Here is a 17,047-nt window from a genome sequence, read left to right as displayed (position 1 = left end):
TCCTTCTCAGTCCGATCATGTTGAAGTTGAAATAATTCACATAGTTTTACAGCAGGAGGAGAATTTAGATTCATTTAGATGAGCTCTCACTCCCTGACGAGGACTGAACCGAGCAGCAGTCCATCATTTATGTTCTCCGGCCGCACAGCGAATATCAGGCTACACGTGCTCTCAGATCTGAACAATCCTCTTTGTTAAAATACTAATAATAATAATCACTTTGCAGGTTAATTAATCACATTCCAGCAGCCAGAAAAAGAGAATTAACTCACATTTCATTTGGCTTTTTTTTTTTCATTTCCCACAGATAACTACAAAAGTAACCATCAGTATAGCCTATTGTATTTTTTCCAACAACGTAATTTCAAAGTCCATGTTTCTAGATTGCTGCCGCATTGAGTATAAGATTAAATGACTTCTAGTTCAATCTGTAGACAGTCAGTGTATGTCTACCTGTAATGTTGGGTCCTGGGTGTGAGTGACGCCCTCAGACTCTGGTCACCCAGCGACCTGACTCAGGATCAGCTCCTCTGCCTCTGTCGGACGTGGTGGAGGTGGAGGTGAGCACCACTTCATGTTCAACTACTTAGCAGGATGTTAGGACACAGATGTGTGTTAAACATTATCTGTTGGTGGTAAAAGCTACTACAAGTTAAAATATCCACTGAATAAACTTTTACTTTCTTTAATTTGTGAAATAAAACCAAAGTGAGGAGCCATCGTGAGACGGTTTTATATTTCATTTTCAGCCGATTTCACGTAAATAAAATAGCCTAAAATAAAATAAAACAAAGCAGCATTCAACCACTTCCTTAAAGGCTAATATAAAAGAAAGTGATGTTTAATCCAAAATGAAAAGACACCTGCATCTAAAACTGTCAGTGATTTTTATTAACTAGCTGTGTTACTTTTTTTCCCCAGAAAATGTCTGCTTCCTGTTTTTCTCCACTGTTGCCATGGTGAATCACAGTATCAGAGCTCCATTGATGATGGCTTTTTACAAGTTGTCAGGCACGAGCTCAGCTCAGAGTTAACATACTCGGAGTCGACATACCTAACTCAGATGAGCTGTTCTGGAACTGAAAACTCAGAGTTTGTTTCACCTCCTTTCTGGGATACCCCCCCTGGTGTTAACAACTGGATGCTTTTGGTTCAGATGTTGAATCATTGTTGACGTGCACGTACACCTCAATGAATAACATAAAGTTTTCACTTATCAAACTTCCATTTTTAATAGATAGTAACCTTTTTAAAAAAAAACAAAAACAAAAAAAAAAAAAAAACACACATCCATGTCACCTCCAGGGCTCTGTAGATCCAAAAGTATCAGAGCATGAAGCCTGAAATCTTTCTGACTGCTGGCTGATGTTGTTGAAGTAACAAGAAACTGTACAATACATCAATATGTTTGTGATTGCTTATATTTCAAGGTATTGTTTTTATCATTCATTCTCACAAGGGACTAAGAACATTGCTATTATTAGTTAAAAATAGAGAAGTGAAATGCAGAACATTCAAAGAATGTTAGAAAAAGCTAAATAATTGGTAGTCATTCACAATTGTTAGGGCTACATATAGACAATTTTAGAAATTGAATCAGAAAATAGGGCAAACGTAGAAATAACAAAATATTCCTCCTCTGAGATGAGAGGGGTGAATGCAGAACCTAAAGAATTAAACAACACAAAGGTCAATCATTCTGTAATTTTATTAAGCGATTCTGGATCTATTTTCAACCACAACTGTTTTCCTGAGTTATACAGATTGACAAAGAAAAAAGTTGAATATACTCCAAAATTTCAGAGAAAGACTGAGGTGATGGCTGCGGACACCAGCAGGAGGAGGATGCTGGAACCAGTGGGTATGGCGCCGTTACACAAGTCACCTTCACAGCATTTAATGAGGCCTACACACGCAGCACTGTTAATGCAGTGCTTGGTGACAAGACCTCAATACAATGAAAAAAACATACAATTAGTTTCAACAATATCGATGCTACAGAAAAATATCAGCTTTGACTCAGAAAGACAATCAATTTGAAATGTTAGAGTACAGCTACAAATGCTTCTGGTGTGGAAGAACAACTTACCCATCACCTCAGTGGATGAACAACGGTCCTGTGTGGAAGCACAAGTTGCGATCTTTGCACAGGATTTAGAGTCGGCGTTCATACAGCTGTAGCATCTCAATCCACATGCTACACAGAGATATACCATACAGCCAAACATGGTTTAAGATGCTTACTTTTTTAATACTTTAACTTTGGGACGTTATTACCTTTTTTTTAGATTTAATAAAAACTTTCGCTCAGTAACTTTCATTTGTGTTAGAATGAATCCTAAACTGATCTTACCTGCAGACAGAGTCGCCAACAGGACCAGAACTCCATACAGCTTCATCCTGAGTGAAAAGAAAAACAGACTTTAATCAACTCTGTGAGAGAAAAATCAGAGAACATAATGTGAAATCTTCTAAAACCTGCCTTTTATACTCCAACTTCTCCATCTTCCTCATTTCCTTACAAAGCTCCACCCACCTTTGCTGAACTTTCTTAACAAAGTAAACGCCTGTTTTACGTGCCGATAGAGCCTCTTTGACATGAAGAGAAGCACTATTAGTATTTTCTACACTTGCATAAACATTGTATTTGGTTCAGAACTGTGCAGCTCGGATCATCACCAGAACCACCTCCATTCACCACATTACCCCTGTTTTGCAGCAACTCCACCGCCTCCCAGTCAAACTCTGTATAGACTTAAGGTATATATAATCCTCCTGGTTACATTCAAGGCCCTCTTTAACCTTTCCCCTCCTTATCTGTCCAAACTCCCCAACGTTGCGACGCCTTTCCATTCCCTCAGATCTGCCTCCTGTCTTCACCTCTCTGTCCTTCCCGTCCGCCTTGTCACCATGGGGAGCAGGGCTGTCAGCCGCTCTGCCCCGTGACTCTGGAACTCACTGCCATCAGACATCAGGAACCTTGACTCTCTCCCCCTCTTCAAATCAAGACTAAAAACTCACCTTTTTAGAATTGCATACCCCACTTAATTGTCCATTTGTCCTACTCTGTCTGTTTTCTTTTCCCTCTATTTTTCTTTTAGTGTTCCTTTTAATTATGTATTGTAAGGTGTTCCTCGAGTGCCCAGAGAGGCGCCTTTATATGAAAAGTATTATTCTTATTATTATTTGTGTCTTGACATTTTATTTGTGTTGTGGCAATTGGTGTTTTCATTCATGTCTCCATTTGTTCTCAACCTTTATTTGTTCATCTTTGTTGTCTTTGTTCTTAGCCGTAATTCTATTCCTGTGTAAGTACAATAATAATTATTTGTATATGTACTTGTACTTGGGTCAATGAAACGGATTCTTACTCCGATGAGATGGTTGACAAGAAGTATTGGTTGACACGTATTTTACCACAGTGTCACAGCAGATATGTGCACCAACCCACGTACTGTGGTGGGCTGCAGCTAACGGCTTCTTTGTGGTTTTGAGTTTCCTATGTACTTCATACTTGTATACATGTACTTGTATATGAGCCTTGTTATATTGTGTAGTGACTACCTTTAGCCATATCACAGCCTTTGTTAAATAGCTGCTAATGCAAACTGAATCTCTCTCTCTCTGTATGTATGTATGTATGTGTGTATGTATGTATGTATGTATGTATGTATGTATGTATGTATGTGTGTATGTATGTGTGTATGTATGTATGTATGTATGTGTGTATGTATGTATGTATGTGTGTATGTATGTATGTGTGTGTATGTATGTATGTGTGTATGTATATTGTCAAAATAGTTGAGATCCATTTTCTAATATAAATACCAGTATGCACACACACACACACACACACACACACACACACACACACAGAGGCAGTATCAGAAAAGTTGAGATTCATACACTCCTGCCTGACACATATACAAGAATTGGACATTATGTATAGTCTGAAATGATTCTGAAACATATTAAAGCTTTGCCTGCTGCATTGTGTTTGCCATTAATTTATTAAAAAGTGTTAAACAATTATTTAAGGGTGTGTTGGAATAAGACGTGAAGAGGAAATTGCGACACTGTGTGTGTGTGTGAGTGTGAGTGTGAAAAAGAGTCCATGTTACACTCAAGGCTCTATCTGTTACGGAAGCCGAGAACGGCCATGGACTTTTCTTTTCTTTCTTTTTTTTAATGCAGCTATCTCGTGATAACGGCTTATTATCTGGTTATCTCGATATAACAAAGATTGTTTTCTTGAGATAACGAATTAATTAATGATGTGTTCCGCAATATCAAATTAATTAATAAACCTTTAATTACGTTTCACATTACATTGCTAAGTTAACGTTAGCCTACATTTATGTTACCTTAGCTGAAGCAGCCGGATAGATGGGAGTTTGTCAACCTCTCATCTACTAATCGGTCGCCCCGAAACAAACCAAGTCAAGTAAACAGACTATAGTCAAGTGTAACTTACCTGTAGGCTACAGCTACAGCGGCTATGGAAGCCGTTCGTGGCAGCTCTTGTAGGTTGAAATCAAGACGCACAAATTATGAATTAATTTGTTAGGCCTCGGCCTCGCGAACAACAGGATTATTTTTCAACGAAGCCTTATGAAATCGTTAGCCGTCATCAAAGGACTATTAGTCATTGAATGGAGAGATGGCTGAGAAAAACCGAGCCACTGTCCCATGCAAGAGAGAAATGTTATGAAATTGATAAGTGAACGGAGATATGCTGAGAAAATGTCCCAATAAGGACATAAAACCAAGATATAAACCGAGAAGCACGGACTAAAGTTCGTTCCTCCACTCGCTCCAGCCCTGAAGAAACACCTGGACGGAGAATGTGAGCAGCCTAAACATCGCAGAAAGGACTTAAAGAAATCTTCAGCAGAAACAGACCAAGGAAATAAGAGCACAGCGGATTAACCATTTTCGCCAGAATGCTGTGGATTACAATTTGGATATTGGAGTACTTTTGTTCACTGTGCTGGCGTGAAGTTTGGATTTTGGGGAAATTGAGAGACCTGGGGCAGGGTTGTGATTTGCCTCAAGGACTTCGACTTTCAGCAGGAAGGGAAAGGCAAGCCATGGAAAGACCTGACCCTCTCCATCTCACCTAAATGTAAGTATTTATAACCTGGCCTCAGCCCTTCTAGATTAATTTGAAGTATTGTGATTTATCAATAAGTATTTTGGATAATGATCGATGGTAATTGAAACAATTATTGTGCTGTATGCTTTGCCCTTGCTAAAGTCTATGCCATAAAGCCAACATACACACATACACACACATTTATGTCTCTTTGATGGAAGTAAAATTTAGGTGTTAAGTGTGCATGATATCTTAAAGGTTCTTATAGGTTACTCTAGCCTTCCAAACTGAAACAGTCCCTTAGGGTTTACCAAAAGCCCTTAAAATCCAGCCTAGCACCAACCTAGGTTCTAACCCAGTGCCTTGCAAAAGGCACCCCCCCTTGAACTTTTTCCCATTTTGTCACATTTTAACCACAAATGTAATTGTATTTTATTGGGATTTTATGTGACCAACACAAAGTGGTGCATAATTGTGAAGTGGAAGGAAAATGATACATGGTTCTAATTTCTTTTTACAAATAAAAACAGAAAAGTGTGGTGTGCAAAAGTATTCATTCAGTATTCCCCCTTTACTCTGATTCCCTTAAATAAAATCCAGCGCAACCAGTTGCCTTCAGAAGTCACCTAAGAAGTAAATGGAGTCCACCTGTGTGTCATAGTGTAAATACAGCTGTTCTGTGAACACCTTAGAGGTTTGCTTGAGAACACCAGTGAACAAACAGCATCATGAAGCCCAAGGAACACAGCAGACAGGTCAGGGATAAAGTTTTGGAGAAGTTTAAAGAATGCTTAGGGTATGAAAAAATATCCCAAGCTCTGAACATCTCACCGAGCACTGTTCAGTCCATCACCTGAAAATGGAAAGAGTATGGCACAACTGCAAACCTACCGAGACATGGCTGTCCACCTAAACTGACAGGCCGCATATTCATGTTTTAGAATGGCCCAAAGTCCAGACCTAAATCAACTTGAGAATTTCTGGCAAGACTTGATCATTGCTGTTCACAGACACTCTCCATCCAATCAGACTAAGCTTGAGCTATTTTGCAAGGGAGAATGGACAAATATTTCAGTCTCTATATGTGCATCGCTGGCAGAGACTTACCCCAAAAGACTTGCAGCTGTCATTGCAGCAAAAGGTGGTTCTAAAAAGTATTGACTCAATAAAACTATGTATCATTTTCCTTCCACTTCACAATTATGCACCACTTTGTGTTGGTCTATCACATAAAATCCCAATAAATACATTTACATTTGTGGTTAAAATGTGACAAAATGTGGAAAAGTTCAAGGGGGATGAATACTTTTGTAAGGCACTGTAAATGTACAGCATATGTCAGCCCTGCAAATTTTAAAAACCTTAGTGATGTAGTAATACTTGTACTTAAATCTCTAACCAGCAAAGTCAAGGAAAGCTACTTTATATTAAGAAATAAGCAACTCTACCCTGATTTTTTATGTGATTTGGGGAAGTTTAAACTCATGCAGCTTCAGCCACACTTATTCGTTAATTCGATTCCCCTAATATTAGGCAACATCTAGATAGACTATGATGGAGAAATTACATTCCAGAGATTCCAATATATATAAAATGATGGGATATGATATGGGTGAAAGTAATCACTACTCAGTATAATAAGGCTCTTATGTGAAATACAAATAGGAACACAAGAATGAAACTTCAAAAACCACAGAGATGTTGTGTGTGCTGCAGCCCACCACAATACGTGGGTCGGTACATCTATCTGCTGTGACACTGTGGTAAAACACATCTTCCTGTCACTCATCTCATCAGAATAAAAATCAGTTTCACTGGCCAAGTATACATACAAATAATTATCATTTATTATTTTGTTTTATTTGCTTTTTGTTGGTTCTTTAAGGTAATAATGAAATTGTGAACTCTGGAGCGTTTGGGCCATTCCAACATTTACATGATGAAATCATTCTGAATTATTTTCAACCTAAACTGTTCAAGCACACACTTTTTAACAAAAACACAAACCTTTCTGTATGCAGAAACTTCAACAATCACACTGATCATAATTTACTTTCACACTTAGAGCATTTTAAATTAACTGACAGCAAATGTTCACAAGATGGCACCAAAGTAAAGGTTTTTCCAGTGTTATGCATAAAGACTTTGACTGTAGTGGATCAGACGATGCAAGATTTCTGTATTACAGAAAAACAATAAAAGCATTATTAGAAACACTAAGATGTCTCTCTGGCAGACAAACTAGATACATGTGAGCTAAAATAGAAATACCCATATACCCTATAAAAAAAAAAGTACTTGAGTGGATGTCCTTAGTTAGATCACTGACAGATCTATCACCAGCTGTCTCTGGGATGTTCAGATCACTTTATCTTACCACAGAGGAGGCTCTGAAGAAATACAACTGTCAAGCTTTGAAAGACGATTTGAAGAATAAGAGGCAATTAATGAGTTTAATCACCATAAATAGTCAGATTTTAAGATATACCATTTGGAACATTATTCATTTGTTTAAACTGGTGGAAACATTGGGCGTCTTGATCCATGTTTGACAGTATTCGGTTTTTCTGTACAGCGTGTGGATTGACATGCTATATATGTCCATACAACAAATTTGGACCTGGCCATGACCAGTACTTTCCCCTGGTGGCTTAGACCATTGTGCCAAAATTGAAATGAATGGTAAGTTGTTTTACTCATCAGGAGTATTCAATGAATGAAATGAAATGAACATTCAACTGGATTATCTATCAGACAAGGTCTGAGCTGATGTATTGCTGCACTTGGTGCCTTGTACTTCTCATTGTTGTTGAAACTGAGGCTTTACAATCATGCCTTACAGGTTTCAGCACTAAAGACTGCATGAACAGCCCTGTAACACAGACTTCTGTGTGACAATAAGTAACAGTCAGAACCTTGTGAAATGGGAACACCAGGCTCAGGTGTGGTGGTGTAGTTTTGACCAAATGTTCATGTTTTCACTAAGTCCACTAGGATTTCCACTTCCATTTCTGAAAATTAGGCCTGATATTAGAGGAAGCCAATTAACCAATGAGTGTGGCTGCTCATGCTGGTGTTTAAACTTCCCAAAATCACATCAAAATCAGGCTAGAGTTGTGTATTTCTTAATATAAGGTAGCTCTCCTTGACTTTGCTGGCTATAGACTAAGTACAAGTGTACATACATCTCTAATGTTTTTTTTAAAATAGCAGGGTCGATATGCTATAAATAAAGTGTGAAATGTCTGATGCACCCATACAACTCAATGGTACAATTTTTTTCTACTTGTTAGTTGCACCATAAAATTCTTCTATACGACAAAGCATATTTAACAGCTGAGAACAAAGACAACACAGATGAACAAATAAAGGTATAGAACAGAAAGATGGATACATGAATGAAAACACCAATGACCACAACACAAACAAAACACAATATACAAATACAATGTTTATGTGTTAATGTAGGAAATACTATGCTTCTATTCATTTCAAAGAAAGTTCAGCAAAGTTGGGAGGAGCTTTGTAAGGAAATGAGGAAGATGGAGAAGTTGGAGTATAAAAGGCAGGTTTTGGAATATTTCACATTATGTTCTCTGATTTTTCTCTCACAGAGTTGATTAAAGTCTGTTTTTCTTTTCACTCAGGATGAAGCTGTATGGAGTTCTGGTCCTGTTGGAGACTCTGTCTGCTGGTAAGATCAGTTTAGGATTCATGTGTTTTCAAATTAATCATTTGATACTTACTTAGATATTTATTAGTTAGATATCATTCAATTTATAGTACAGCAATAGCAGAATGAAAGTAGTGAAATAAATGAAAAAAAAATTCCAACACATCCTATTTGTAGTGTAATAGACTCATTTATTATTTTCTGAATCATCTCGTTCGACAGCTTGTTTGCTATTTCTCAAAAGGTTTTGGTGTTTTTTGTGAAAACAACAATTATATTTGGAGTGTCTTAAACCATGTGTGACAGTATTTTGTATTTATGCACAGCATATGGATTGCAATGCTATGTATGTGCAGGCATCAAATTAAGTGCCTGCACACAGAAACAAACTTGCCCTACTGGCTTTGGCCGTTGCACCACTGTTGGGGTGGCAGGTAAGTCGTCTTTCCACATCAGAGGCATTTACAGATGATACTGAACATTTCAAGGGGTTCTGAGTTGATAAACAGTCTGGCAGCACTGGATGCCCACTAGTTTTTGCTGTTGTTGAAAATCATGTTTTTCCATTATGTCCTGCAGGTCTTGTTGTCAGGAACTGTGCTAATGCCGCTGCATGCAGAGAACCCGTCAAATGCTGTGACACAGACTTGTGTAACGGGGATGTTAATAATGCCACTGACAGTGTCCCTGATGTTGTTGCTGGCAGCGTCATATCCACTATTTCCAGTGTCCTCCTCCTGCTGGTGTCCTCAGCCATCACCTTAGTCTTTCTCTGAGGCTCTGGAGAACATTTAACAGTATTCTTTCTAAAGCTCTACAGCTCTGGAAAAATGAACATATCAGCCAATTTTCAGTCTGTAAACATTGTGGATGACCCCAGATGCAGAATTGCTCAGTAAAACAATCAATATGAGAGACCTTTGTGCGGCTAAATTATTTAGGTTCTACATGCACATCACTTTATACAGAAAAAATCACTTTGTAGTGAAGTGATAATTAGAGAGATGAGCAACAAAATGACATAAAATTGAACAGAAGAGTTTTATTGTGCTCCACAGACAGAGGACCTTTATTTCTTTGTGCACATGGACCTGACAAAAAAATAGAAATCTTGTGTCAGAGAGGAAATATGGCAGATATGTGACCCACTGAAAATAAAGTGAGTCAGCGGAATTTGATCATTACTATAGTTTGACTGTAGGAGTTAAAGCAATGATACACTCATGTGATACAACATACTGACCCTTTTAACTGCACACATTCTGACCTTTCAAAGCAGGAAAAAAATAAGCACTGTGAGAAAAAATGTATCTACCACTGATATTATCACAAATACAGTGTATGTATCGTTATCATATTATAAGAACTTTAACTGCTGGGTGGGCCTACATGTTCCAGTAAGAAGGAGTACAGTATGATCATTATCCAGTAACAAAACTCCAGGTTTGGGGGAAGATGGGTAATGAAGTCTGTAGTATTTCATAAATCAGCATTTTTCATCAGAAGACATTTAAAATGTCTCCTCTTTAAGTCTAGTGGAAAATGCAATCGACTGATTAACTGGAATCTAAAGTTCTCAAAGAAATGTTGGGGAATAAAAAGACTTTGCCTTCAAATTGTTGTACAGTGGAGGTATAAAGTAGCAGAAAATAGAAATACTCATACTACACTATAAAAAACCTTTAGCACAGTACTTGCCTGAATGTTCTTAGTTACATTCTATCACTGGCTGTCTCGCGGATGTTCACATCTCTTACCTTGCCACAGAGGAAGCTCTGAAGAAATACAACTGTCAAGTTTTGAAAGAAGAGCAAGAGTATAAGAGGCAAGCCTTTACAGATTTCACATCTTGCCTCCAGTTCTCTTCTCACAGAATTTATTAAAAGTTTGTTTTTCTCTTGTCTCTCAGGATGAAGTTGTATGGAGTTCTGGTCCTGTTGGTGACTCTATCTGCAGGTAAGATCAGCTTATGATTCTTTGTAACACAAATGAAAGTTATTACTGAGTTCAAGCGTCTGTTGAACCTGGAAGGGTAGCGACATCCCCAAGTTAAAGTAGCCTTCATCATCATCTGTTTGCATTAGATTAAAGAAAGAATGAATTAAAATATTTCTGTTTTGAATATCAATGATGGGATGGAATTTTTAACAATAGACAGTTTTTAAACATTAAATATTTGTTTGAACCTGTGGAAACATCGGGCATTTTAAACCATGTTGACAGTGTTCTGTATTTCTGTATAGCAAGTGGATTGAGATGCTACTTATGTGCATCCGCCACCTCTGGCTCCTGCGGACAGATCGTGTCTTGCCCTTCTGGTTTTGACCGTTGTGCCAAAGTACAATTCAATGGTAAGTTGTTTTCCACATCACAAGTATCTACAGCTAAAAAACAAAAAACAAACATTTCAAATATTGTCTGTCAAACAGAAGCTGGCCTGATATATTGCTGCACTTGATTCCTGCTACTTTCTGATGCTGTTGAAAAAAACTGAGGCTTTACAATCATGTCTTGCAGGTGTCATCGCCAAGACCTGCATGAACAGCGTTGCATGTGGAGGCCACATAACATGCTGTAGCACAGACTTGTGTAACGGGAACATTTAGAATGACATTGACAGTGTCACTGATTTTGTTGCTACTAGCGCCATACCCACTATTTCCAGTGTCCTCCCCCTGCTGGTGTCAAGCTTTACAACTCATGACAAATGAATAAACAGGCACATTTGAGTCTGTAGATATTGTTGATGATTCCAAATCCAGAATTGCTCAATAAAATGACCAATGCGATCAACCGTTGTGTGGCTCTTAGTTTTATTTTTTATATTAAAATATACCATTAGAAACATGGAATATTTGTTTAAACTGGTGGAAACATCTGGCGTCTTAAATCATGTTGACAGTATCCTGTATTTTTCTGTAGCAAGTGGATTGTTTTGCTTCGTATGTCCAGACATTAGTGACCTTTGTGGCAAATTTCAATTAAATGGAAAGTCGTTTTCCACATCACAAGTATCTAAAGCTGAAAACAAACATTTTAAATATTATCTATCAAACAGAGTCTGACCTGATATATTGCTGCACTTGATTCCTGGTACTTTCTGATGCTGTTGATAAAAACTGAGGCTTTACAATCATGTTTTGCAGGTATCACCTCCAAGGCCTGCGTGAAAAACATTGAATGTGGACGCTACGTAAAATGCTGTCACATAGACTTGTGTAACTAGAGGTGCCATACACACTATTTCCATTGTCCTCCTACTGCTGGTGTCCTCAGCCATCACTTCAGTCTTTCTCTGAGGTTCTTGAGAACATTCAACTTCATTCTTTCTCAAGCTTTATAAAGCAGGACAAACGAACAAAGAAGCACATTTTCAATCTGTAAGTTCTGTGGATGACTCCAGGTGCAGAATTGCTCAATAAAACAACCGATAGAATCAACCTTTTGTGGCCCAATTATTTAGGTTCTGCATGCACATCAGTACGTACAGAAAAAAAGCTGCTTTGTTGCAAAGCAATAATTAGAAAGATGAGCAACAAAAAGGACAGAAAATGTAACAGAAAAGTTTTGACTCACTGATCATCATTCACTTTCACATGCCAGCTTCAGCGTTTAAATCTCACTACCATTAGATGTTCACAAGATGGTGCCAGAGTGAGGGATTTTCACATCCTGGGTCTGCTGTCTGTCATTAATACATCAGACAAAGCAACTCGTAAAAAACAAGCATCTGACACTTGAGTAAATGCACAGAGTTACATTCTATCACCAACTGTCTCAGGGGTGTTCAGATCACTTTATCTTACCACAGAGGACGCTCTGAAGAAATACAACGGTCAAGTCTTGAAAGAAGAGTTGGAGTATAAGAGGCAAGCTTTAGAAGAGTTGATAAAATTGTCTCTCCGATCACAATGCAGCTTTATGGAGTCCTGGTCCTGATGGTGACTATGTCTGCAGGTGAGATTATGATAAATGTTACATCACATTACATTTAGCTGACAATAAGTGCACTCATCCATGTTGACACAACCCAAAAAAGTGCCAGAATCATGCAAGTGCATCAACTTCATCAAATCTGCTGAGTTGCTTGATTGCTACATTTAGAAACAGTGAGGGAGGGAGTTTTTGGTGCAGTCTGAACAGATGGGTTTTCACTTTTTGACAGAAAATGTGGGAAGCTTCTGTTGTCCTGATGTCAAGAGCTCAATCCGCCGCTGTTGAGACACAACTCGCCTACATCCACCAATGAGTTTTAGCTGGTGAATGTGTGTCACAGTATTTTTTTTTCTTTTTCCATAGCATGTGGATTGAGATGTTACACATGTGCAGACACCAATATTAAAGCCTGCACAGATATCCTCGATTGTCCTGCTGGCAATGAGCGTTGTTCATCCGTCGAGGTGGACGGTAAGTTGTTCTTTTAAGCCAGAACAGTGTGAAGCTAATATTAAGAATTTCATGTAGACAGAGCTGATGACTTTGTCTAGCTTTTGTTGTTGTTAAAACTGAGGTCTTCCCATCATACCTTGCAGGTGTCATCACCAAGGCCTGCCTTAACAGTGGTGCATGTGTAGGCCCTGCAAAATGCTGTGACACTGACTTGTGTAATGGCGCCATACCCGCTGGTTCCAGTGTCCTCCTCCTGCTGGTGTCCTCAGCCATCACCTCAGTCTTTCTCTGAAGCTCTGGAGACATTTTACTTTGTTCTTACACAATCCGTACAGAGAAGACACATTTTTAATATGTAAAAGTTTTATATAAGTCCATATCCAGAATTGTTCAATAAAACCAGAATGGGCCTTTGAGTCGCCTAATTCTTTAGGTTCTGCATTCAGTGGTTTACAAAAGAAAAGCAGTCAAATGGGATATTAATCCAAAGTTTGTTAGGTTTGATCGCAGGAACTTAGATGGATGCTTGCACAGATGTATTCGTTGATGGTGATGAATGTAAAACGGAGCACATTTTTGTTGCCATGTTCTTCAGCTCACTGTAAGGATGACATAGTTATACTTAGGGTGACAACAACCCTTGGCAACCCTCAGGGTAACTTTTGCAAATTCAGTATGTCAGTATTCACTGGACGTCAGGCTTTTTTCACAACAACAAGCATTTACTGTAAAAAGAAACGGCACAACAACCAAATTTCTGGTTTTGTTTATCAGTCTACCCTCACATTGCAGGAAGTATCCATCAACAACAATAAAAAACGAAAGATTGCCAATCATTTACTTAAGAAACACTTACCTGCAACATTTGAAACTCTGTTGTGACACTGTGAGAATGTCAGGACAGATTTCACAAACCTCCAACGGTAAAAAAATTATTGGCCAATATGTTTATTCAATGTTTAGACAAAATCCCTTCAATTTGCATTTTGAGACCAATGTAGAGTTTCTTTCCCACAGTTGTATGTCTTGGCTCAAATGCCCGCAGGAAAAGGAGAAACACAATCACTAAAGAGTTAAAAACAAGCTGCCAAATCAGGATTATTATGACATGGGGTGTGGATGTAGGTAGTGTGTGTGTGTGTGTGTGTGTGTGTGTGTGTGTGTGTGTGTGTGTGTGTGTGTGTGTGTGTGTGTGTGTGTGTGTGTGTGTGTGTGTGTGTGTGTGTGTAACCATGCCCATCAGCTTTCTCCATAAAGGGCTTTCAACTCTGCAACACATCACCAGCTTCTATAACAAGGTTTAAGTGCTGGCCAGAGGCAAACCAAAGCTGTGCCAATTTGTGTATTAATATATTGTGATGTGTGGTGATGCAGTGTGTGTGTGTGTATTCTATTTCTATATCTCTTGTGTGTTGTGGTTTAGGATACTTTCCAGAGCAACGGCCCATTTTCCCTCTTTGGCTGAGCTGCCCCACTCATAAATCGGCATCATCGTTTGGTCTAATTTGATGTGGGTTCATTTGACAAAAAAAAAAATGTATATAGTCTGTTGAGTTTTACATCAGTTGTGTCTCGTTTTGCTGTAGTGGCCACTTGATCCAGGCCATGGTAAGATGAACTGTTTGCATAGATCTCATAATGCAAATTGTGTCAGGTATGCACTGGTAAACATCAGCTCAGGGGATTTTGTCTAAACACGGAGTGAAATGAAAGGTGTTGGCCGATATTTCACCATTGGAGGTTTGTGGTGAAATCTGTCCACACTGACATGACAGAGTTGGGAAATGTTGAAGGAAAGTGTTTCTCTTACGTAAATGATTGGTAATATATATATTTAATTGCTGTTAATGAATACATCCTGCACTATGAAGGTGGACTGACAAAGAAAAGAAGAACTGGTTGTTGTGCATTTTAGCTATGCATTCAGTATATGAGGTTTGAATGCCAGTGAATATCGACAGGGGTCACAATGGTTACACTGCAGGTTGCCGAAAGTTGTTGTCACCCATATTCTATGATGCAATCCTTACAGTGAGTTCAAGCAGTTTTCACTGAATGCATCTTTTATTCGGGCTCTTGTGACCAGACTAAACAACCTTGATAATAACGGAATCAACTAACTACTTCTCACATGTTAATCACTAGCCTTTCTGGTTTATTCACCTAGACATTATCCTCAGTGTGCCATATGTATCCGTCTTTTACTGAAGATTAAACATTGTGATGCTTTAGCAGGTCCAGGTACAGAAAGAAATGAGACATTCATCCAGCTTCTTCTCTTATAGTGAGCACCTCACGTGTTTTTGTATTTGTGCCTAAAGTGGTGAAAATGGTTGGGGACTTTTCAAGGCTTTGTACTTTGAGGAGATATCGGTGAAAGATTAAAGGGCATCAAAATGTCACCTGGTCTAGTTCATTTTTTCCAAGAATTCTCGTCTAACGATGAAATAAGTATTATGGATTCACAACAAAGCTATGTTTTGCTGTAAATTTTGATGTAAATGCAGAACTGGAGGAATTAAACAACTCAAAGGTCCATCATACTGTGGTTTTATTGAACAATTCTGGAAACATTCACAACTTTTACATTTTGAGAATGTGTACATTTTTTCTGAGTTGTACAGTTTGGGTAAGAACAACATCAGATGATCTCCAGAGCTTCAGAGAAAGACTGAGGCGATGGCTGAGGACACCAGCAGGAGGAGGACACTGGAACCAGTGGGTATGGCACCGTTACACAAGTCTGTGTCACAGCATTTGAGGGGTTCATTGCATGAACTAGCGACAGCGCAGGTCCTGGCAACAAGACCTGCAGGATGACAGAAAAACATTTTTTTCAGTAACAACAAAGACTAGTGGGCATCCAGTGCAGCCAGACTGTTTAGAGCGCCTTATCTACTTGTAACGTTCAATATCAGCTGTAGATCCTTCTAATGTTGAAAAAATGACTTACCGTTACTCTCAACACTGGTACAGCGGTCAAAGCCAGTAGGGCAAGTTTGTTTCTGTGTGCAGGCACTTGCTTTGACGCCTCCACATACGTAGCATTGCAATCCATATGCTGTACATGAATATGAAATACTGTCACACATGGTTTAAAACACTACAAATATAATTGTTATACACATTTTCACAGAAATCACAGAAGCGTTTGAGAAAAAGTGAAAAAGCTGTGAAACAAGATAATTCAGAAAATAGTAAATTAGCCTATAACACTACAAATAGGATGTGTTGGAAATTGTATTTTATTAAAAACGACATCTATTCTGCTATCATTACATATAATATATAATCAAGTATCAAATGATTAATTTCAAAAACAAACAAACACATGAATCATCAGCTGATCTTACCAACAGACAGAGTCACCAACAGGACCAGAACTCCATACAGCTTCATCCTGAGTGAAAAGAAAAACAAACCCTGTGAGAGAAGAATTAGAGAGAAGGTGTGAACTCTTCCAGAGCCTTCCTTTTATAATCCAACTTTCAGTCTTTCCTCACGAAGTCTCCTCCCAACTGATCTGGAGACAGCTTATCAATCACGAGACTGACATCGAGACTACATACATTCAGATGAATAGATACAAGAAATAAAAGTGTCATTGAGATCATCTTCAGTTCAAATCTGTTCATTGAGTCCTACAGCAACATCTGACATTTCACTTTCACAAACTGTGGACAAAGCGTAAACCAGAAGTGATGTCAAATATCGCTGGCAAGTTAATCTTCTCATGGTGCTTCATCTAGCTTGACAAAATCTGCCTGGAAAAAATAGCATCTACGTGCTTCTACGTCTGATGCTTTTGAATTTTAAAAGGTTTTTTGTCCATAGGTGGGAAATTTCCATCACTTTAGTACTAGTGAATGATGATGCACTGCATTTTCTAT

The 17,047-nt window shown here is 38.4% G+C and overlaps 4 protein-coding genes across 4 annotated transcripts; 2 read left to right on the top strand and 2 right to left on the bottom strand.

Annotated features, from left to right (window-relative positions):
- Positions 1 to 1,690: 1,690 nt before the first annotated feature.
- LOC119018914 (lymphocyte antigen 6G-like) lies at positions 1,691 to 4,390 on the bottom strand. Its single transcript, XM_037096942.1, has 4 exons — positions 4,365 to 4,390; positions 2,354 to 2,400; positions 2,090 to 2,197; positions 1,691 to 1,948 (listed from the first exon to the last, which is right to left on the bottom strand). Exons 2-4 carry the CDS (start codon positions 2,397 to 2,399, stop codon positions 1,800 to 1,802), a joined length of 303 nt encoding a protein of 100 aa, XP_036952837.1. The 5' UTR covers position 2,400; positions 4,365 to 4,390; the 3' UTR covers positions 1,691 to 1,799.
- A 6,175-nt stretch (positions 4,391 to 10,565) lies between these two features.
- Positions 10,566 to 11,562, top strand: LOC119018915 (three-finger toxin 3b-like). Its single transcript, XM_037096943.1, has 3 exons — positions 10,566 to 10,724; positions 11,012 to 11,119; positions 11,286 to 11,562. The coding sequence occupies exons 1-3, from the start codon at positions 10,679 to 10,681 to the stop codon at positions 11,372 to 11,374; spliced, it is 243 nt and encodes an 80-aa protein (XP_036952838.1). The 5' UTR covers positions 10,566 to 10,678; the 3' UTR covers positions 11,375 to 11,562.
- Positions 11,563 to 12,522: 960 nt separating this feature from the next.
- LOC119019857 (three-finger toxin MALT0070C-like) lies at positions 12,523 to 13,856 on the top strand. The gene is made up of 3 exons (XM_037098788.1): positions 12,523 to 12,725; positions 13,068 to 13,175; positions 13,301 to 13,856. The coding sequence occupies exons 1-3, from the start codon at positions 12,680 to 12,682 to the stop codon at positions 13,447 to 13,449; spliced, it is 303 nt and encodes a 100-aa protein (XP_036954683.1). The 5' UTR covers positions 12,523 to 12,679; the 3' UTR covers positions 13,450 to 13,856.
- A 1,835-nt stretch (positions 13,857 to 15,691) lies between these two features.
- On the bottom strand, positions 15,692 to 16,667 carry LOC119019677 (lymphocyte antigen 6G-like). Its single transcript, XM_037098472.1, has 3 exons — positions 16,511 to 16,667; positions 16,111 to 16,218; positions 15,692 to 15,966 (listed from the first exon to the last, which is right to left on the bottom strand). Exons 1-3 carry the CDS (start codon positions 16,554 to 16,556, stop codon positions 15,818 to 15,820), a joined length of 303 nt encoding a protein of 100 aa, XP_036954367.1. The 5' UTR covers positions 16,557 to 16,667; the 3' UTR covers positions 15,692 to 15,817.
- Positions 16,668 to 17,047: the final 380 nt, after the last annotated feature.

The sequence above is a fragment of the Acanthopagrus latus genome, chromosome 5 (assembly GCF_904848185.1).
Source record: "Acanthopagrus latus isolate v.2019 chromosome 5, fAcaLat1.1, whole genome shotgun sequence".
Lineage (NCBI taxonomy): Eukaryota > Metazoa > Chordata > Actinopteri > Spariformes > Sparidae > Acanthopagrus > Acanthopagrus latus.
Note: the sequence above shows the minus strand (reverse complement) of the source record. Positions and strands in the feature narration are given on the sequence as shown.